Source organism: Puma concolor, chromosome D4, assembly GCF_028749965.1.
Source record: "Puma concolor isolate L17-30 chromosome D4, mPumCon1.1.hap2, whole genome shotgun sequence".
Classification (NCBI taxonomy): Eukaryota; Metazoa; Chordata; class Mammalia; order Carnivora; family Felidae; genus Puma; species Puma concolor.
Window position 1 is genome coordinate 84,149,331 of NC_141679.1, and position 22,756 is coordinate 84,172,086.

A 22,756-nucleotide genomic window follows, 5' to 3' on the forward strand; every position below is an offset into this window, starting at 1 on the left:
GTGCGTGAGGTCTGGGGCGACAGCACAGAGCGAGAGAAAACCTGCCCGATGCGGCCAGGCCTGCCCTTCCCGGAGCCCCAGCATGGACTGGAAGTCTCAAAAGCCCCCCGTGTGAGTTTCCTCTGGCTGCTGTAACAGGTTATCACGAAGTCGAAAACAACATTATCCGCTTACCGTTCTGGGGGCCGGAAATCCAGAATCGATTTCAGTGGACAGCACGTGTTGGTGAGGCTGGTTCCTTCTCCAGGTTCTAGGGAGAGCCCATTTCCTTGCCTTTTCCATGGAAAATAGGTGACCTGCATTCCTTGGCTCGTGACCCCCTCCTCATAGCACTCTGGCGACACGTCTCCTCCTCTGCAGTCAAATCCCCCTCGGCCTCCCTCATGTAAGGACACTTGTGGTTACATATAGGACCCACTTGGACCACCCAGAAGAACCTGCCATCTGGGGTACTTAATTCGATCACATCTGCTGACTCCCTTTTGGAATTTAAGGTAACATGTTCACAGGCTTCAAGGATTAAGAGACAGACGTTTCTGGGAGCCTTTATTCAGCCCACCATGCCCCTTTCACGGCATCCCCGTATCCAGGGAGGAACTCCTGAGGTCACTTTAAGATGCTGATGTTGGACCCGTGGCTAGTGAGGAGCTGCCACAAAGCACCGGCTTGTGTCCCCCAGGAGTGGGCGCAAACCGGGATCTGTCTTGAAAAGGTCAGCACCAGGAGAAACCGGCCAATTGGCTCAGCAGCGGGGAGCCCCGCCAGGCCAGCGCCGCCCGGGACGTTGGGGTGAATCAGGGAAATCACGTTAGGCCAGTCCCTGCCTGGCTCTGTGGGAGGAAACTGAGGCTCGGAGAAGTGGAGAGACTTCCCAGGGTCACACAGCAGGAAAGTGGCCAGGATGGGCGCTTGTCCCCAGGCTGCCTGTCAGAGCCCACTCCCCTGTGGACAGGAGCCAGGCCCTGGCCACACAGGACGGGCAGGCCTTCTGGAGTAGGCGCCCCTGGTGGAGAAAGGGACCCGGGCCTCTGCCCAGAGCCCCTGGGAGACGAAAGACCAGGTTGTGAGGAGCCAGGAGCCCCAAGTGACTTCAGCAGCCTCCCCTCTGTCCCAGAGATGCTGGGGCTTGGCCTTGTTAGAAGGCCCGGGGCTTTGTTTTCACTACAGTCCGGCAGACTGCCTGGGCTCTGCGGAATTTATTTATTTACACGAGAGCTCAGCTCTGAAGCACGAGCTGAAGGAATTGGCTCATCCGGTGCCAGCCTCAGGATCTTCGGCAGGGGACCTTCTCACAGCAGCCTCAAGGGACTGAGACCCAGCAAGAAAGCAGTCGGGGAAACAGACTAAGAATCAGCCGCCCCTGGCACAGAGGCGCGTTTGAAATCATGGCTTGACCCAGAGCGTGGTCCTGCTGCCCTTTACCTCGTGGCGGAACAGGGCCGCAGACCGCTTGGTGATTGGCCTCTAGGAGACACTAGGTGACAAGATGGGCGTCGGAGGCCCCGACAGAGCAGGAGTCAAAGGCAGTTGCCCTTCTTCCTGTGACATCTCAGATCGCACACCAGTCTCTCCGAGCACCCCCCGCAGGGGCGAGTGCCGGCACTCTCCCAGGTCCCCGGTCATGTGTCATCCCGATAACGCTGCAGAGGGACAGTTCTGCATTTGAGGAGCAGCGCTGAGAGCCACGGCTCCGGCAGCCCTGACAGACAGCCAGGATCGGCCCCAAATGGCGATTCCTCCTCCGCGGCGCCCATGCAGACGTGGGTGGTCGCCGGTGCGAGGATCTCGTCGTTCGGGGTAATCGTTCTAATCCCAGCCTCTCGGGCAGCCCGAGGTTCCTTCACAGCCCAGTGCCCTGATCCGGGTGGAAGGCCCAGGGCCCGCAGCTGGAGGGGCAGCGGTGGGGGGACATCGCTGCCACTAGAATCTGCCTGTGTGGATGGAGAAGCCGCTGTCAGCGGGGAGGCCGGGGGGGGGGGGGGGAGGGCTTCCCTGGTGGAGCCGCTGCCGACCCCGGTCAGGCCTGTGTGGGAGGGTGCCGGAAAGGAGTCAGGGGTGCGCTGAAGGCCACCAATTTCTGGGGCCCTTTTGGACTCCTAAACAGCAAGGTTCGTGCAGACCAGGTTGGCTCGTCGAAGGGCTTCGCCAGCCTCCCAGCTCCAACACATGGAAAGCCAGGGCCTGTGTTAGTGGACCAACATTTTAAATGTCCTTTCTACTCTGAGCAGAAACACTTTCCAGGAAAATCTGTCTTAATCATCTAGCCACGACTCGCGGGGCACGCAGATCACCCCGAGTGACCGCCCCGGAGCCTCAGCTGCTCTCCGCTGTGGCAACAGATGTCCTTTTGAAGCTGCCCAATTAACCCTTTGCACCCGAGGCTCTCATTTTAACTATTGGAAACGCATCACCCGAGCGATGCCATTTTGCACACTCAGTGGTAAAGCCAGCTCCCTGTCAGGCTGGCGGAGCCTGCGGCGGGCAGGGCCTCCACGTACACAGCCTTCCCTGCCGAAGACCAGGGCCACTCCCCGCAGCCCTCCTCAGTGGGGGTCGGAGTCCCTGGTCACGGGAGGAGGGGTGAGGCCGGCCCTAAACGTCCACCTGAAAGCTCGAGCGTGGCCCAGGCACCTGGGCGCACAGGTGCCGCCCCGGGCAGACGCCTGGACCGGGGTCAGAGGAAACCAGTCTCCAGGTCACGCTCGGCTGCTTCCCCAAAGGCCGTGTGTAGACCCAAGGATGCTGCCTGGGTCTGAAGCCCCCTGGGCCCTCCTGAAGGAGGCCGCCCTGCCCTGGGGGCCGCCAGACCTGTTCACGGGGTGAACAGAGGATGGGGGGCAGACCGGGACACTAAAGCTAGCGGGCACCCATAAACCCAGCACCCATGGGCTCCTTCCTGCCCTGAGATCGCGCTTGCTGGCCTGTCCTCCGGGGCCCGAGGACAAGTGAGGAGTCCTCGGGTAGCCCAGTGCCCCGGCCAAGGAGTCTGCACCGAGTGGCCTTGGCAGCCCGGCTCCTCGAAGGGAACCGAGGCCAAACGGACGGGCAGGCACAATTACCCAAGGGCACTTAATCAGCGGGAGGCGTTGGGCCGTCTCTCGGAGGCAGGCGACAGTGAGTGGGAGTGACAAGAAGCACTTGAATCCCATCGTAGATTAATCAGCAGATGGGGCCGGCGGGCACTGCGCTGGGCCACCACGTGGCTACCTGACGGAGCCGCCCGTAGCTCCCACGTACCCCCTCTGAAGACACCCCACCAGTAGTGCCCTGAACGGTCGGGGTGGGGAGTCCGGGAAGCCTCAGCTCCTGGCGCCTCTGGTGCCAGCCACGCCTCGCCACAGCCCTGTGCGTGGAGCGTCTTTCCGTTTTATGGACGAAGAGACCAGAGGGCAGAAGACAGAAGACGCAGCAGGCAGAGCGCAGAGCCGGGCACTTGCTTCCACTCTGGAGCTTCTGCCGAGCGGAGGGTCCCAGGCCCCTGCCGTCGGCGGCCAACGGCCAGCCTTCTTCCTCCCGCCCCTCCTCCCTGATGATGTCTGGGCGTCCAGCTTCCACAGAGAACCCTGAACTCGCAGCTAGCGAAATAGCATGCAAACCAAAACCTTACCTCCCCACCACCCCCCAACACGCTAGTCCTCGGGTAAGTAATTCCCTGAATGTACTCCTCGGACATCCTCCCACGGGTGTCTTTGGAATTGCTTCTTAGAAGTAGAAGACAGGGCACCAGAGCGGGCCTGCTGGGCCCCGATCCCGGTGAGCAGAGCCTCTTTCCATCTGCCGGCGCGGCACGCACGGCCAAAACTCAGGCCTTGGGAGCTGAGGTGTGAGGCGGGGTGTGCCTGCGCGCGGCTGGCCCCGCCTCGTTGCCCTTCGGGTTTTGTCACTGAAACCTTGTGCCGCTTGCTTAAGACGTTAAAACTGCTGCTTTCTATTGAATCCCAGCTTCGTCGGGGTTGTGAAGACAGCCTGCCCGACAGTCGCAGCAAGGACCAGAGAAGGACCGTACGGCCATCCGGAGCGGTCCCTTTTGTCCCCGGACCTCAGGGCTGCAAACTCACGCCTCTCACCCTCTCCCCTTGCAGATGGCAGCTCTCCAGAGCCCCTTCTATGGAGATAAAATGAATCTCTTCTCCCTCTGCCAGAAGATCGAGCAATGTGACTACCCACCTCTCCCTGGAGAACATTACTCTGAGAAGGTGGGTTTGCTGTCACCAGACCTGGGGACTCCGATGGCCAGCAGTGGCTCACGAGCAGAGGCATCTTATGGGGTTGAGCGGGGGTTCACCTCGCCGGGTGGACATTTCTGGGAAAGCGACTCAGTGAGGGGGCAAAGTAGATTAGTTTTACGGGAGAGGTTTCACAGACACCAGTGTGGGCCCCCAGCAGCAGTCTGTGGCCTGCCCACCGGCACCGAATCCAGCAGGAGCTGGCCGGGGAGGCCCCGTGGGCACACTTCTGCCCATTTGGCTCCCAACCCGGTGCTTGAGTGGGACGCTCGCCGCTGCGGGTCGCAGAGACGGGCTCCACGTGGTGTCAGACAACAGGAACCAGATGCGGAGGCGGGAGGCGGCGGGGCCTTGGCTTGCCCCGTAGCCCGGCCGGCTGGCTGCTACTCCGCTCCCACGACCGGAAGCCACGGCAAGCGGACTGGTCTCCCTACTGTCACAGACTTGAGTCACACCTTGGGTTCTTACCGTCAGCGTTCTGCTCTGGGTACAGACGGACAGGTCTGGCATTGGGTCGTGGCAGCTACTGGCTGAGTGTCCCCTTCCTCAGGTCCGTCTTCTTGAAAATAGGGCTAAGATTTCACCTTTGTGAATCAAATGTGAAGATGAAAGGGCAGGTTTACGACACAGCCTGGCTGAGGGCGTAGACAGATGTGTTCACTTGCACGCTCCCTTCACCGCTGTTGGGTGAGTCCCTTCTGAGTCTCCGTTTCCTCGTCTGTAATGTGGCGATGATCCTAGACTCTACCTCACAGGGTCGGCGTAGGGATGAGGGTAATGCACGTGATGCGCTCAGTTTAGCACCAGGCTAACACTGACCGGAAGCTACTGTCACGGTAACAGCCCATGTTTATGACTTACCGTTGAGTCCTTCCCGCTCCCCAACTCCCATTTTACTAAGGAAACCGAGACACGGATAGGTTAAAGTAACTTTCCCAAGGTCACGTAACTTGCGAGCGGTGGAGGCAGGATTTGAACCCAGAGACTCCACCCCCAACCACTGTGCCAGCGTATCTTGATGGCACATGTCTCCAGTACCCAGGTGTCCAGCTGGGATGAGGCGCCACCTGTGCAGCTCGCTGCGATCCCCATCCCGAAGGTTCTGAAAGGGGCAGCCCTGGTCTCCCAGGGGCTTGAGCTGCAGAGACCAGGTCTCCCAACGTGCTTGAACCCCATGTCCAGGCAGGCCGGCCAAAAGGGTCGTCAGCCACCCTTCTCTTGGCAGCCTTCGTACTTAAGGCCGTGCTCACTGGCTTTGCACGCTCCCAGAAGAGAGAGAGAGGACCAGGAGTACACATTCCTTGGGTTGTTCAGTACACAGTCTCATGGCCTTTGCCTCAGTGGTTTACAGAATTCTTTTACGTATCGTTGGAAGAAGTCAAAGTGCTCTGGAGTGGAAGTTGGCAGGAAAGGAAAAACTAGATTTCTTAACCAAGTTAATAGTTGCATTTGGTTTTTCTTTTCTTACCTTTTTTTTTTTTTTAAGTTTATTTTTGAGAGAGAGAGAGAGTGTGTGCGTGTGTGTGTGTGAGGGAGAGGGAGGGGCAGAGAGAGAATCCCATGCAGGCTCCATGCTCAGCATGGAGCCCGACGAGGGGCTCGATCCCATGACCGCGAGATCATGACCTGACCCAGTATCAAGAGTTGGATACTTAACCAACTGGGCCACCCAGGGGCCCCTCTTTTCTTACCGTTTTAAATTGGGAGGGGTGCCTGGATGGCTCAGTCAGTTAAGCATCCGACTTCAGTTCAGGTCATGATTTCACGGTTCACAAGTTCCAGCCCCGTGTTGGGCTCTGTGCTCAGAGCCTGGAGCCTGCTTCAGATTCTGTCCCCCCCCCCCCCCGCCCCACCCTCAAATAAATAAATAAACAAACAAATAGCATTTTCAAAACTTTAAAAAATAAGTAAATGAACAAATTTGGAACTCTGTACCATTTAGAAGCTTAGACTTGCAATTTGGAGATCACAACTTCTCTCTGCCTTCCAGACAGAAGCTGAAATGAATGAATCTGCTGAGTAAAGCCCTCAGCCCCCTTCCCTCCCAAGTCCATCATTCCAACTCCGTGACCTCGTACTCCCCAGGGCATCTGGCTTTCACCTCGTACACCAAGCATTTCTAGGCAGTGTGTTAAGGAGAGATGCTTCTTAGCACTGGAGTCACTCAGTACACCTCACTTTTGAAGTTTACATCACCTCTTAGAAATGGGTATAAAGACACTTTATTGTCTGTTTCTCTTGATTTCTGAAGTTTACCAAACTTGCTCTTCTTGCCAACCGCACAGTCCACTCACAGAGGAGTAACTGGGAGTCACAATGACTTTACCCTGATGTATTTTTCTTGGGTACATTAAGCTGTCAGGGGCCAGCCGCCACCTTCCCCTGACTGCTGTCGGGCTCTGAAAAGTACGTGCTTGTCGTGGGCAGCCTCAGACTCCAGGCGTGTTGGGCTGACCGCAGACTCGGCCTCAGCGCCTGTCCGGGGGGCTTCCCGGTGCCGAGAAAGCAGCGGAACCCCAAAAAGGCGGCACGCGGATTGGAGGAGATGCTCCCAATGCCCGACCCGGAAAAACCTCGTCTGCACCCCGAAACACCTCAGGTGTGAAACATGGAGCACGTACAGTAGCCCTGGGGCCTCCACGTGACCCCTCCGCCCTCCCCAGACTCCCTGAGCGTGGCCACCGAGTCCACACGAGCCCCCTTATTGGGAACCAAGAGTCTCTCCGTTGTTGCCCCCGACCCCAGGGCCGGCCAGCCCCTCCAGCACCAGGTATTTAAAACTGCAGCGAGCCCAGTGATGCAAGTTGAGACGTAGGCTTTTTAAGGTCATTATTTTAATTACCATTAAAATAATTGGCACTCTGGCTATCAGAAGAACGAGGGGATCAGAGGCTCAAGGCGCCCCTCCCCCACCCCGAGGCAGGAGCAGCCTTCGGTGTCTGTATAATTAAAAGCTCTGTCTTTCATGAGCACAATAAAGAGGCCAGGGGGTGGGCAGACTGCAGCCCTGCTGCATGTTAATGCATTTATTATCATCAATAAGCCCTCGCCTTGAGTTTTGTCCTCTGGTTTGGGTATCCGCATGACCGACAGCACGCGCGCGCGCGCACACACACACGCACACAGCAGCGTGGGCAGCTGGAAGTTCACGATTGTCTGGACGTACCCGCTTGCGAGGTCTCGGAGCATGGCCTTCGGGGCCGGATAGGCGCAGGACTGGTCTCGGCTGGCTCTCCGCGGTGGCCATGCCTGCACACCCGTCACTTACCGGAAGTGCCATCCCTCACCCCCCAGAGCCGCGAGGGTTGAAGGAGTCAAGACAGGTCAAGTGCCGGCAGAGCCTCAAGAGGCTGCTGCTTCCTTACAAGTAACACGCAGCGTTCTCTCTCTTACAGTTGCGAGAACTGGTCAGTATGTGCATCTACCCCGACCCCAACCAGAGACCGGACATCGGATATGTGCACCAGGTTGCCAAACAGATGCACGTGTGGACTTCAAGCACCTGAACGTGGACGCAGCGTGCCTTATCAGAGCCGCACCACTTTGCCTTACTTGAGTCTTCTCTCCAAAGTGGCCGCCTGGTAGCCTAGATCAACTAAGACAAGAGGGTTCAGCGGGTTCCCCGAGGGGGCCGGGCTTTACAGCAGATGCCGAATGCAGAGCAGCTGGGGGGAGGGGCACTGGTCACACGTTAACTGGTGGTCAAATTCGAAAGTCCTTTCTTTAAACTTTTGTGGACAATCTCAGCTGGGTTGTTACCAAGGGTGAGTGGTTGGGCGAGCCACTGACGCGCCCCATGTGTCTGGACTGTAATGTGAATCTTGAGGATAATTCCTTCAGTGACCTGTCAAGGTTTGTAAGAACAGGGGGGTTGCAGGAGACCGTGTGATTTGTAGTGAGCCTTTCAAAATGGTTAGTAGCAAGTTCGGTTTAGCTCTTAGAATCTTTTTTAAAAAAATCAAGCTGTGTGCTTGCTCTGTTGTAAAAGGATAAGGTGGAAATAATTTTTTTTTAAGCAGAGTGATTTTCCTAATATTTTATCTATGTTTATAACTCGATGAATGACGATGAGGAGAACTCAGCATCTGGCACAGAGCTTCAGAAGGCAAATAATATTGGGAAGCCACGTGTGCCTTCCATGCAGTCCGGCTCAGCCGCCTTCTCCTGAACACCTGCCATGTAGCAGGCACTTCTGTCACCTGCTTCAGTGCTGGCAGGTCACTTAACAATCAGTGTTAAGCGTTGTCCTCTGTGGGAAGGAAGCATGGGGTACCAAAAAAAAAAAAAAACAAAACAAAACAAATATAAAACATGCCCTTGGGCTGTTCTCTGTGCAAGTTCTGGTTCTGCAACTTCCTGCCGCGACCCTGGGCATCTTCCTTAGCCTGAGCCTTAATTTCTTCATCTGTAAACTGGGACTAAGACTATCTACCTTCAGCGTTGCTGACAGAATTTGAAATAAAATCTGCAGGTTACCTAGCATCATCGCCTTGCAGACGATCCCAAAATGGTTGCCACTCCCCCCTTCACAAAACTGACCCATGGACCATGTAAGTCAAGAGTTAACATACAGCTGTATTATGCGTAGGAAACCAGAACTATGTTCATTTATTTGTTCCCAAATAGGATTAACTGTGAAGACTAATTTATAAATGTGAACTTAAGGAAAACTCAAGCTCTGAAGGAAATCGTTTGCTTATACTCAAGTTAATCCTCAAATGGTCTAAGTTGTCACCTGCTGACTTGGTGACAGTTCAGCCCTCCAGCTAGATAGAGACATGCCCGCCCGCTCTGTTAGCGTTCTGGTCAGGTGGTCCGCTTGCAGCCAACTTGCTGACCAGGGGCCCAGGCCTCGCTGGGGATAAAGGACTTGGGCTGGGCCACTGCTCTGTTTCCATGTGTGAACTCTGTTCTACTGTAACACTGTCGGGTTTGAGACATTTTCTTCAGATGCAACCTTTGCTTTGTACTTGTTCTCCATGTTTGAAATAAAACGGGGTAAGAGGGGTCACTTCTGTGAATGTGTACAATTCATGGATTCGTCATTTTACAACAGCTTCGTGTGTCAGCAACATTTCTTGAGGCGCCTTTAAAAAACATTTCTCCGACCCCAGGCATTCTGAGTAATCTTGGAATTTTCTTCAGCTCCCCAGATAATTCTGACAATGGTCAGCCACAACGCTGCCCTAAGTAATTGCATTGTTCTCCCTACCCCTCTCTCTGCAGTTTTAACAAGGGGGGGCTGGACCGAGAGTGGGTTCCTTCTGGAAGACCTTGGTGCCGGGACTCTTTCTTGTGTATCCCAGCACGCCATCTCTAGGGGAGAGTCGAAGCCCTATCTTCCGCCTCGCCTCTACCACTGAAGGTTTTTCGGATTCCACACAGGTTCTTTTAAATTTTTTTTTTTTTTTTCCAACGTTTATTTTTGCGACAGAGAGAGACAGAGCATGAACGGGGGAGGGGCAGAGAGAGAGGGAGACACAGAATCGGAAACAGGCTCCAGGCTCTGTCTGAGCCATCAGCCCAGAGCCCGACGCGGGGCTCGAACTCCCGGACCGCGAGATCGTGACCTGGCTGAAGTCGGACGCTTAACCGACTGCGCCACCCAGGCGCCCCCACACAGGTTCTTTTAACACCTACTCTTTAAGGCTCTGAGCCTCTACTGTGTCACCCTTGGCAGAATCCGCCTCAGACCCAGATGAACTCGCTTTCCGCATGCCATCTACGTCCAACACTATGAGAGCAACACCGCCTACTCCAGAACGCTCTGGAGGCGTGAGATTTCAACCATTCAGCAGGCCTGAGTGCCTGTGAAATGATGGTATCCTACTCATTACCGACAGCGCCAAGCGTTCCTCTGACTTCGTGAAACTGGCCCAAGTGGAGCGCACCCAGTTGTACACAGCCACGGAGAAGCAAACCGTCCACCTAACCTACCTGCATTTTCTGGGTACTTAGAACTGATCGTCTCTACTTTCTTCCTATTTGGCTGCTGAGGTAAAAGGCTGTGCTGCCCTCACCCTAAAAAAACAAAACGAGAAAACCTGGGACCGCCCTGAAGAAAGAGAAGTAGCACAAGGGGTGGGGAGAAAGGTCCATCTGACTTCTGCAACGGATGAGGCCTCACCCGCTTTCAGGAGGGTTACGTTGCTCTCACGCCTGCTTGAACGCAGACTGGCACTCGGGCCAGGTCACTGAGCCTCGGTGGCCAAAAAAACCACACGACCCCCAGACCTCAGCCACTCAGTTTGGTTTTCATTTTTTATTGGGTTTCATCAGCACACACTGCCAAATGAATGTCTTACGGGGGAGCCTCCACTGCCCCCCGTCCGGTAGAGCAGTAACCCCGCCACCCCAATCCACGGACACCATTCAGGAAGTGTCCATCGTCTGCACGGTTTCTTCCAGCACCTCGACTTCCAGGCTAGTGACCCTTTCCGTGAGGACTGCGGTGGTCCCTTTCTCACACCTGTACCGGCCAAACCTAACGGGACAGAAACAAAGGCCGAGTTAGGATCTCCTCAAGGGGCCCCACACGGGGCCGGAGCGAGGGACATGCGCTCAGGTAAGGTGGCGAACAGCCCGGACGCAGAGCCTGGCTCTCCTGACTCCCTGCTCTGTAGCCTGGGGGGGGATTCATTCAGCCGTCCCAAGGCTGGCTCTCCTCGGTGCTCAAGTGCCACAAAATAGGGACGCCTGGGAGAGATGTGCATTAAAAGCACTCCTGCAGAGCACCTGGCACTTAATGGGCACTCAGATTTCCTTCCCCACCACCTTACCATCCCCAGAAGATGCTGGAAAACACTTGGTCATTTGCCTTCGAGCATCAACCTCCCAAGAGCACCTTTCAGTATCAGCGGGAAGCAGATCTGTTAAGCCGCCATCACCCTTCTCTTGTATAGAAAAAAGGATGACTTAAATGTTATCTTGAACACTTCAAGAACATTTTAAGTATAAAAATGGCCCACAGCCGCACTCTGGGCTTGTCACTGTTGACGACACCATTGAGCCTCGAGGAGGGTGGCCTGCTGCCTGTGGCGGCGTGGCGGATCACCGCGACACTCCCCACACCTCTCTCTGAGTCGACAGCGGTTTCTCTGAGCACAAGCGGTCTGTGAGATCCACATTTGAGCTGCTAATTCTCACACTGGGGCCAGGAATTATAATATCGTCAAACAGTACAAATCCAACTGTTCCTCTGGTCTGTCCCCAGCTGGGACATTATTTCTGTCAATCTGGCACGGACTAACAGAAGGCTGCTAGCTGTGCCATGACCACGTGCTCCTCGAAAATCACCCCCTCGAATGGGCACTTGTGCTCAAACAGGGAGCAGGAAGCAGAAAAAAGTGGGTGACGTCAGAGGAGCCTGAGCAGCAAAGAATGGCTGGCCGCGTTTCTGCCAAACCTTCGGGTCCCAAGGAGGGACCAGCAGCACCTTTTAAAGATGTGCCCCACCCGCCCGTGCCGGTGTGAAGACGTGGCTCCCTCCCCCAGACCGGCCCTTGGCAGCCTGTCCTCTTGGAGCCAGAGCCCCACGTGGCTGCTGCGCCCAACTCCTCCGAAGCACAACATCTGTGGGAGGCCTGGCCGCGGGAGCCGCCCCGCCACCCTGGTCATGGTGCCCGGTGTCGGCATGCAGAGAGGGCTTCCTTCCCGGAGCAGGGCTGCGGAGGGCTGGGGGCAGAGCCGAGAGGAAGGTGCAGGGCCGGGTCTGCACCTGCCCAGGCCCGAGGCTCTGCCCCCGCACTCTCCCCCCGGACTGCCCACTCTGGGAGAGGTTCCCCTACCCCAGGGAGTGCCCCAGCGATCAGCCACTGGCAGAAAAGGTGACGGGAAGATCCCAGAGTACACACTGTCGTCACGGGGCCTGACGCCACATGGCACCTGCCTCAGGGCCCAGGCACCGAGGATCGAGCAAGCTCCGTCTAGAGAGCAGGCTGCCCACACCTGCCACGGGCCCAGCACCTTTCACACCACCTCACTGAATCTTCACAACCAGCCGACGGGATCATTTTGTTTCTGTTCTCGTTCAGTCTCCTTTCCAGAGGAAAGCCAGCGTCTCCAAGAATGAAGATGTGCTACTGCTGAGCACAGGTTCCTTGTCCAACACAAATACTTTTCCGTGGCTCAAACATGGCTTCCGGAATCCTCACCCAGGACACCGTTCAGTCTGGATGGAGTGTAACCACGCCCCCTCCCCAAACTCTTCGCCATGGACTTGTTCAGCTCACGAAGCATCTTGCAAATAATGGGGGAGGCAGTCCATCAGGGAGCTTGGCAAAGCCTGCTCCCCCAGTATGGCGCCAGGTACCCCACAGGTGGTTAGAGATCACCTAATCTAGCTCCATCATTTCAAAGACTGGGACACTGACACGCCCAAAGTCACACGCCAGGCAACGACATTTCTCCAACCCCTGAGCGTGAACTTCTTGCTGCTGAGCTGCCCTACCCTCCATGAGCACACGGGAGTTCCCATAATGCCGAGTGCAGTGCTGGTTCTCAATGTTCTACTCTTTCCTTGGAATTAATCCCGATTTGGAATCTGGGTATGAGTAGTGAGCGTTAAAGTAAGCATTCCAGAAGGTGCTTGCCACACTCTGGGCTAGATGTGGGGCGAAACGGAAGTGGTCGAGTTTATAAATCCTGCCGTGCTGCATTCGCACGGACACGGCTGGAAGCAGCGGTCAGGAGCCACGTCTTGAGCCACGCAGGCCACAGAAGAGGCCGGGAGCCAGAGGACGGCCGGACGGCCACGGGAGACCGCAAATGAGCAGCTCGTCTGCATGCTCCAGCCACGAGGGCTGGAAACCTTCCGCTTCTATTCAGCAAATCGTCTAGAACCCTGTCCCCCAGTCCGAGCCCGGGCCGCACCACCGACACACAGAGCCTGCTCGGCACATGGCCACGGGCTAAAGGACAGGGCTCCCTGGAGGGCAGGAGGCACCAGTCAGCTCCCAAGACTTTCAGAGACTCCTAACGAATGGTTTATAACTGCTTGCGACTCCTGGACCACTCTGAGAAAAGCTATGGGCTGGTGTCCCCAAAAAATGCTTCTCACAGAATTTCATACAGAATTCAGGGGCTTCTTTAAGAGACCAGAGAAAGAACACCAGGCGATTCGAACCTCTCCCCCACAACCCTCCAGGGTAGGGCTCTTTCCTGGGCCCTGCTCTCCCTCTCCCACCAACATTTTCAAATTAAATCACTTTTCTACACCTGACAGCAAATAAAGCAAATAATGACTCACAGGTCTGTTGTGTAAGGCCGGCCCAGGGACACTGGATTCACTTAAACCTAACGTGGCTAACAGTCAAGAAAACCCAGTTGAAATGCCACGGAGAGATTGAGAGTGGTCAAGGAAGTTAGGGCCACAGGCAGAATTTCATCTCCTTCACTCACCTAGTCCCCTTCTTGTTGGGCACGGAGTACGGGCGGAGAAAGTCCAGCTTGCTCTTGCTGATGACACAGAGATCAATGTTACTTCCAGACCCCAGGTCATTGAAGATGCCAGCTGCAATGGCTTCACTCACCAGTTTCTTGGCTTCCTCCTCCTGAGAAAGAGAACAGCAGCAATAATGTCCACGGTTGCTCTGAGGGCCTGCTCGGACATCCACAGAGTGCTTTCACAAGCAGGGCACAGAATCACCTGTGAGGCAGACATTTTCCATGCCCGTTTTATAGATGAAGAAGAGATCTCACAGTACCACAACAATGTGCTGAATGCTCCTCGAATGGCAAGTGCTGGAACCAGGTGTTTCAAACCCTTTATGCACGTACCCCTTCTTCAACATGCTGCTTCACATCAGATAATCCCTGCATAACCGAGGACTGTGGGCTAGCAGACAGCAACGGGTCATCTAAAACAGGGGTCAGTACACTGTTCTTGTAAAAGGCCAGGAAGTAAATATTTTAGGTTTTGTAGATCTACTGTCTCTGTCATAACTACTCAACTCAGTCATGGTAGCACAAAACAGTCACACTCAATATATAAACAAATGTGTGTGGCTGCGTGCCAATAAAACTTTATTAACAATAGGTGGTGGGCCAGATTTAGCACATGGGTTGTAGTCTGCTAACCCCTGGTCATAAGTGTGCAATAATGGTTGGAACCTGCCTCCAGGTAACATAATGAAGAAGTCAGTATCATGGGGGGGGTGGGGGGGGTGGTAGGACACACACCAAAACATTATAGTTCTAGAAAAATGGTGGCAAAGCCAAGGGCAGGACCTCTTACCCAAGAAAATCTACTGCCTTCTAATAAAGAGCCTACGTAATTCACTGAAGTGACTCATTTCTTTGAATCGCTCTCTCTTCTACTCATTTTAGAAGCAAGTCTAAGTCACCAACAGTTACTTAAGTGGATTAATTCATTTCTTACCCGAGAAGGCCTCTCACACGCCAGGTCCTATGCTAGAAGCTAGGGCTGAAGAGATGGATGAGGCCCCAAGGTCTCTGCCCTGTAGGGGTTTAGAGTCCGGTGGGGGTATGAGACCTAAGTAACTACAAGGCAAGTGTGATACGGGCTAACAGATAACTGAGAAGGAGCCGTGGGAACACCAGCCGGGTCAGCAAAGCTTCGGGAAGGGCTGAAAGGCCACGTGCCTGGCATGTAGAAAACAAGGCAGTAAAACCGAAGGCAGGTAATGGAGGCAGCACGGTGGGACGTGGAGAACATCAAATACAAGTTCTTCAGGCAAGAAGGACAAAAACGAACCATTCTCCCAAGGAAGGGACTCTAACCTGTGCTGCCTCTTCCTAATCCACCAGCACGTGAGTGCCTAAGCGTGCAAGCTGAACTAAAGAGCTCATCTAAATACCACCCTTTGAGAAATATCACTCCCTGCCCCAAAGGCGTCCTGAGATCGCCAAAGGGCAGATTGCTGACTTTCCCTGGCGAAAGGATCTGAGGCACTCAGGGCTCCTGCTCCTCTGCCTGCCCTAGGCCAGGAAGTGGGATTCCAGTGACATGAGCGCCCTCTACAGACTCGGAGAAGGATAGAGAGGGCTCTGCTGGAAGTGGGATCCTCAGCAACCCAGCAGTAGGAGCTGAGGGGTTATCTGGATCTTTACGCCACCAGGTTTTTTCACTTCCTGAGTGGCACCCATGTGGGACCAACGGAGCTGGTTTATCTCTTGTGCATTTACGGCCTCGTGAGAATCCGTTCACAGAGGATCCTCTAACCAGGAATTCTCTCCTGGGGCTCCCAACAGGCCAAAAGCCAGTGAAAGTGGTAGCAAAGCAAGCATCTTAGGGAGATGGCTGCTGCTACCAGACAGCAAAAACCAACCAGTAACTTAACACACTTGCTCGTTAAGCCTCATTGCAACTTGTTTCTCTTACTAAATGGCTAGATTTGCACATGTGCGCACGCGCGTGTGTGTAGGGCACCTTCCTTATTCCCCTGCTCCTGACCAACCCTCTCATCTTCCTTTCTCTTCTCTGTTGTTTGAGGATTTCCTTTGCTCTGTCATCACGGCTTTTCTCGTCACTGCTGCCGGTGCCTCGAGCCAGCCAACAGCACCCGGTGGGTGTCACAAACCCTACTGGCAGCACTCAGGACTGAATGCAGATTTTGGGGACGGGGATGGGGGAAGACTCCGAGGAAACGGAGATCTACCCATGATATCAGGCATGCATATCTAATGTCCATGAATTAAACTGGGCACACAGATACCAGAATGCGACAGTACAGAGATCACAGGTGAATCTGCCTCTATTTTGCAAATATTCTGTAATGTAAATAGATGAACTTAAATAACTTAAAAATGTACAAAATGTACTATGTATAGCTTGATTTATTGATAAATTATCGTGTGTGCTATTGTTTAAGTATAAAAGGCTTTTAAAAATTGAGAAAATATGCCTTTTAAATTCTTCTCCTCCCCACCAATTCTAGAGAAGATAATTCCTTAAGGAAGAAAATCTCACAAGCCTGCAATCTTATTTCCAGTCCCACCCCCATCTCACGTACACAGGATTGAAGCTGCCATGAAATGGAATGAACCTTACATTTTATTGAGCACCAACTACAACGTGTCAAGTGCTGAGTCAGGCATACTGCCAATCATCGTTTTTACCTCTGCCCTTCACCCTCTTGTGAAGTTAGTACTGAAAAGAAACTATAGCTGAGAGGGTGAATGGCCTGCCCACGGTCACCAAGCTAGTAACCAGTAAAACAGATCCACTGGACTTCAGAGCCAGAATGCCACAGCACCACACCTGCTCACAAGTAACCTGCTCAGCTGGGGGCTGGGGACTGCTTGGTGACTTAGGGACAGTGGACAGCAGTTCCCTGACTCGGGGTATGTCACTCCTCAATCACCTAGGATCTTTGGAAGCCGGGGATGTTCAAGAGAAGGATGGTGGCTGCCAACTAATCTCTGGGGCAACTAGCAGTTCCTCCAGTGGTCATTTCCACAACTGGTGGGGGAGCACTGTTTCCCTTGCCCACAGACCACGCCTTACACATTTCTATACTGTAATAATATGGTAGAGATCAGTACTAAGAAGCCATGTCTTATTTCCCATGTTCCCCACCCCCACCAAAACCTGTCAAAAGGCGAACAGGGTGAAAATTACCAAGGACTTGTTGTCTACCCGTTACTTACACAGTTAATGTCTTCAACAAATATTTAAAAGACACCTACTATGTTCCAGGAAATGCTTCGTATGTCGAAGACTGTCTTTTACCACTGTATTTCCATACTCAGAATTCTAGACACATATGCAAATATGCTACTGGGCATATTCATACTGTGTTTTCTTTATAGTGGAGTTTCACAATTAAACAACTCTTGTCTTTAACAAGTTCTACCAAATATTTAAGAATACCATCGAGAAGAACCACAAACTAAAAGCAAGAGCTGGGGAAAACACCACATTTTTATCCATCTCTGGCCCACAATAAATGCAGGAAGCACCGTTTCTTCCTTTAGGATTCATTCTTTATAGAGAAATTGCAGCTCCCTTTTCTGGAAGCCGTGGGGTAACCTGAGTTCTGAGGAGCATCTGCCCAGGGACAGCTGCTACAGAGGGGCTCTGACGAGGACCCTGCAGAGCCCGTGACCCCAGCTGGTCAGGCCCAGGTGCCATGCTCTTTCCCACTGCCAGGCCGGCGTCCTCCCCCAGCCAGCTGCTCATGGATTTACGTTGCTAGTCACAGGGGAACTTGGATTCAGTGTGCACACCAACCAGTAGGACTCATCCTGGCTTCCGGAAAAATGGCCCTCTGGCCCAATGGCTGCTTCCTTTTACTTTGAGACCCTCAGCCAAAACACCACCACCTGGTGATTAAAAGTTAATCTGGCAGAGGTGGAGGCAGAAAGACTGGGTCTGAACCCCATTTCTTACTTACTGCTAGGCAAACATAGACAAGTCACTTCACCTCTCTGAGTTTACTCTCCCCTCCCTGTAGTACGGTGATGACAAATTAGGATTTACCACAGGACTTCTGCAAGAATTAGAAATAAGGTATAGAAAGCACCTATTATAGTGTCTGGCATATAGCTGTTGCTTAATAAAAGGTAACTTATTTAATGAAGCAAGCCAGAGGGCTCCTGGAAGCACAGAGACCGTTTATCTCTAAGCAGCAACCGCCTGGACCAGACCCCAGGCCAGGAGAAGGAGGTCCAAACAAACCTGCTGACGAATCTGCACCCAGTTCTGTGAAGAAGTTCCTGTAATAATTAATCCAAGCAAAAAGCACACTCCCTAAAAGTTCAGAGAATATAAAAGGAGCACTTCCTGCTTTATGGCTACAAAGACCAAACTAACTGGGAATATCAGTCCCCCGGGCCACCCCGGCTTCTTAAATGAGATTACAATAAGAGTGATGTACTGTACTACAAGTCAGCTGTGACAAGCAGCACTTTATAGAGCTATCTGTTTGTCTCCATCACTGCATCGTGCAATGTGTCCCTCGACTCCAATGTGCAGCTCCATTTACCGCTACATGACAAATGGGCAGCACTTGTAAAAGGCACAAAGAGGTCCACGTCGGCCATGTAATGGTCACCACAGCTGTACCCGAGTGCTTGAGGGGACAAAACAGACCCCCAAGTTCATTAAACTGACCAGTAATGGATCTTTCAAAAAGTGCCTTAGGAATCGTACAGAAAAGGCTAAAATAAATAACTCAGCATGGAAGGCTAATCTGAAATGGTGTTTGATAAATTATTTATAACACAGGCGATTGTCTGCATTTAATATTGGAGCTACTAGTAGCATCTTTAAAAGATGATTTATGTGTTGTAATGCCATTAAACTTTATATTGGCCCACTGCTAGCTATAAAGTCTGCTGAGATTTAGAGAATGAGTTTTAAACTGTCACTGCAACATCATAGGAGATGGAGACTGTATTAAATCTTTACTTTAAACCTGTTATCTAGAGAGTTGCATTTTGTAGACACTCACAAACTGATAGATTACCTCGGCATCCACTATGGTGCAGGTCCAAAATAGTACTGCAAAGAAACTTTTCCACATTATCCTTGCCTACGGCTACAATCGAATTTCTCTTCTCACTTAAGTGATTTTTAGATTGGGAATGTCGCCAGAGGAAAATGCAGGTGCCCCAGCCAATGGGCACCCTGGACAGTTCAGCATCAAATTACTACCCTTTAAATAAACCCTCTACGTCCTACCATTCAGTTACGCGTGCTGAGCAGCGTTTTACATGCATTAGGGGTGGGCGAAACATTAAATGTGCATCTGATGGAAACCCTGGCACACTACTTTTAGATACGGCTTTGGAGTGTGAGAGCACCTGTGATGGCAAGCCATCCGAAACAGCTGACTTGACCTAGAACTTTTTTAAGAACTGAGAAAGAAAGAAATGCAATGAGTTATTTACTGGGAAACTTGGCCCGTTTGTGTGGCTGAGGCACTGAATGAAAAAGGAAGAAACACTCAGCCTTCTTCACGAAGAACAGGGCTGCCCTGGCTCTCCTGGCTTTGGGGTACCGCAGGTGCCTCCCTTTGCCCTCCACCCCACCGTCCCACGGGAGTCAGCGGACAGTGGCTGTCCTACCTCTGCTCCGGGGAGAGCTGTGGATGGCGACACAGCTGAACTCTCTCACAGCTTCCATCACTTTTCCTGTTTGCTAGGAAATCTGCAAGGACCATTTAGTTCATGACAGTTTGCTCCTTTACTAAAAACTAAGAATTTTAGCCAAAGAGAACTGAAGCAGTCCAAATTCATCTTGGGAAACCTGCATTATCTTTTGTCACTTCGATTTTCTCGAAACGGCAAAAACTGCTATTGCTCTGATGATCTGCAGCCGAAAAGTTTACAAGTCCAGGTGTGTGGTGAGAGCCTGGGTTCAAACGAAAGGACCAAAATCACCCCGTCTCCATCCCCGGATCCCAGGCTGCTAGCACGGGGCTTGGTGCGGATGTCGACGAATGAAAACATGAAACACCAACTTCAAACGTATTCGTGACTTTGCCAAACTCAGAGATGAAATGAGTTATGAGACAGATCAGACCAAAAGGGATAGTTCCAGAAGTGCACCAGTCCCAACTGGGGACCAGGGAACAAGAGCACTCAAAAGACCCTTAAACACGTGAGAGGAAGAGGTTTAAACATAACGTTCCACAGTGGCCTGTGGACACGCCGGGGTTCTGCCTATGCCACTGATGTGGCCTGAAGGAGTCATTTGTGGCTGATGGCTGAATAAAATTTAAAGAGCTCAAAAAAGTGTTTAAAACAGTCCCCCCCTCACAAGCAGAATGCTTCCCGCACCGTGTAACAGATGTGACGTACCCCACGTGTAGCCACATATTTTACGGTGGAAAAGGTTAATTTTTTTTCAGACTGGGCTATGTGACAAAAGCAAAGGTGTCCAAGTTTTGGTTGTGGCTCGAGCTGTTGGGGTCCACGGGGCCCGGCCCGCCGGTGTGATCCTGCGGGTTGTCAGGCATAACTGAGGTGCAGCAGGTGGGGAGCGAGGCAGTGACTGTGTCTTTAAGGTCTACAGGGTGCTGCCACTTCTTTCCCCCACAGCTGTTTGGGCACCCAGGACCCGGGTGATGCAAACAGGGAAGGAGCAACCTGTGGGGAGTGCAGGAGTGATTTCAGAGGTTTTCAGCAGGGATGGTAAGGGGTGTTCACATTCAAGGAACTACCAACAACGCCACTGCCAAGCTGGCCTGTCCCAGATCACTGAAGGATGCAAGAGCCTGATCGCAACTCAGGGCCAGGAGAAGAGAGGTCTGAGGCTGCAGAGCCAAAATGGGCCAGAAGCTGCCACTACGGAAAGAGAAAAGCCAGGACAGCTGGGTCACTGACGGACACGGCACTGAACTCTGGGAGCCACGGGGTGCCTGTTGGAAGAACAGAGTTAATGCCTCTGTCCAGGGGCCGTTGGGAGGAATAAAGGGACAGAAACGTCCCCGACGCACAGACTTTACAAACAAAATTGTTAGCAAGTTCTAGGGTAGAAGGAGAGGCCAGGGTGTGAGAAAACAGGGGAACCCACCACGTCCCTGGGTCTGAGCCAAATGTTTACGTTACTTAGTTAATCCTCCTCATCGTCGCCTGAGAGCAGAGGAAACTGAGGCTCCAGAAAGGCTGCCTGACGCACTCATGGCACACGGCCGTGTCTGACTGGGAGTCAGGGATGGGTGCCAGGTCAGTGCCTTGCATCACCAAAGCCTAGGTGCTCCTATCCCGCCACAGGAAAATCAGTGGGGAGCAAGAGGTCTTGCTGGATTCTGAGACTGTGAATGGAAGGAAAAACACCTAAGCTTCCAGAGGGAAAAGGACCAAGAGAGACAGGAACATATTGCTTTCTGCAAGAAGAAGAAATCAGCGTTCACAGCATATGTGTATACAAATATATATTTCCAAGGCTGCAGTGAATCAAATATAATCAGAGAAAAAAACAAGACTGGATTTAAAGAAAGAGTAAGAAATATGCTCAACAATCCTCCAAATGAAAACCAAGTTGCCCCAGGTAGTAATAAGATCTTCATAATATTTCTCTCTCTCCAGCGGTCAGTGATAACCCTGCCAATAAATTCCTGCAGATGAAAACAGAGGGGGGAAAAAATGAACTGAATTTGTTCCTTGGGTCACAACAAAGATAAAAAACAAGAGCCACATTCACGTTGAGCCTTTCCCACCTCCAAAGTCTGGAGGACAGAAAGCACTGCAGGGTGCAGGGCACATGTGGGAAGGTTATTACGGGGCCTGTGTTATAGCACAATCCTGCTTCTAGAGTCTCACAAGGATTATGAAGGACTAGAAGGAGATCCATCGTAATACAGAGCACCTTTGTCTGAGGAAGTTTAAAGATGACCACGTACGAAGCAAATTTCAAATGATGCAAAACCTCTGAAAGAAATGTACGGGTCAGCTTGGTTCAGCAAACATTTACTAACGCTGACACTCCTATGCTCCGCAGACACTGTGCTAAACACTGGAAATAAGGTCTGAGCAAAGACCTTGCCCAAAGTGTAGAGTTGAGAAGGGAAACAAGAAGATAATCTCACTACAGGCCTGGGTGGCTCAGTCGGTTAAGCATCCAACTTCTACTCAGGTCATGATCTCGCAGTGAGTGAGTTTGGGCTCCATGCTGGGCTCTGCTGACGGCTCAGAGCCTGGAGCCTGCTTCGGATTCTGTGTGTGTGTGTGTGTGTGTGTGTGTGTGTGTCTCTCTCTGCCCCTCCCCCACTCACACTCTGTCTCTGTCTCAAAAATACATAAACATTAAAAAATTTTTATAAAAGAAGATAAGCTCACTACAATGTGGTAAAGAAGTCTTAAGAGGCAGGCCTGATGGGAGAACTATAGGTACAGAGGTGTCATGGGGCTCAGGTGATGAAGACTGGGCTGAGTCTTGACATACAAGTAAATGATAGCCCAGCCAAGGGGCAGAAGTGATGGAAGGAGTAAAACCATGACAGTGGGGAGGAGGAGAAAGGTGTGGTCAGGTAGGTAGTTCAGTGTGGCTGAATGCCAGAGAACCTCACGGGCCCTGCATGCGAGGTGGTGAGAGGAAGGAGAATTTTAAGCCGGCAAACGATGTAGTCAGGTTTGAGCTTTACGAAACCACAACCCAGAAGCAGGAGGGGAGGAGAGGCCAAAGCAGGCGAAAGTGGAGCAGGTGATTACAGCGTTCTCAGTGAGATGGCGGTGGGCTGGCAGGGGCAGGGAGAGGGACCATCAACAGCACTGGGAGGCCGGCATGGCGAGGAGGAAACGGTGGTCAGGTGGGAGTGCAGGAGACGGGAAGTGGAGGGTGCCGCCCGGACTTCCAGCATCAGTCACGGGCACTGACCCAACTCTCAACAAACTCGGCCACCACAGAAAGGCCTTTTATAACTTCCTGGCAGCCGTTTTTCCGGTAGGTTGATGGGAGGCAATGATTAACTTAAATTATATATTCTAGGCACCAGTAAGCTCCTGCGGTAGGCACCCCTAACAGGTGTCACCAAAAACAGACAAGATAATGGTAGAGCCAGTAAAAGCTATTGTTCTGGAAAAAAACCAAAACATTTGCCAACTTTTAGATGCCACTTCATTGG

At 52.6% G+C, this 22,756-nt stretch overlaps 2 protein-coding genes and 1 long non-coding RNA gene across 5 annotated transcripts in view; 2 read left to right on the top strand and 1 right to left on the bottom strand.

Annotated features, from left to right (window-relative positions):
- Nucleotides 1-9,237, top strand: part of NEK6 (NIMA related kinase 6) — an 86,355-nt gene extending 77,118 nt beyond the window's left edge. For all 3 annotated transcript variants that reach the window (XM_086683994.1, XM_086683996.1, XM_086683995.1), the window contains exons 9-10: nt 4,083-4,196; nt 7,622-9,237. In XM_086683994.1, coding sequence (XP_086540120.1) covers nt 4,083-4,196; nt 7,622-7,732 — 225 coding nt within the window. In that variant the 3' untranslated portion in view covers nt 7,733-9,237. The remainder of the gene's footprint in view (nt 1-4,082; nt 4,197-7,621) is intronic.
- Nucleotides 9,238-9,467: 230 nt separating this feature from the next.
- On the top strand, nt 9,468-14,497 carry LOC147575056 (uncharacterized). The gene is made up of 2 exons (XR_015243054.1): nt 9,468-9,611; nt 9,850-14,497. It is a non-coding gene; the product is annotated as an uncharacterized LOC147575056 (long non-coding RNA).
- The window catches only part of PSMB7 (proteasome 20S subunit beta 7), a 59,855-nt gene continuing 47,568 nt past the window's right edge, over nt 10,470-22,756 (bottom strand). Inside the window, exons 7-8 of the mRNA XM_025922146.2 lie at nt 13,626-13,777; nt 10,470-10,710 (exon numbers count right to left, since the gene is read on the bottom strand). Of these exons, the coding sequence (XP_025777931.1) occupies nt 10,599-10,710; nt 13,626-13,777 (264 nt within the window). The 3' untranslated portion in view covers nt 10,470-10,598. The remainder of the gene's footprint in view (nt 10,711-13,625; nt 13,778-22,756) is intronic.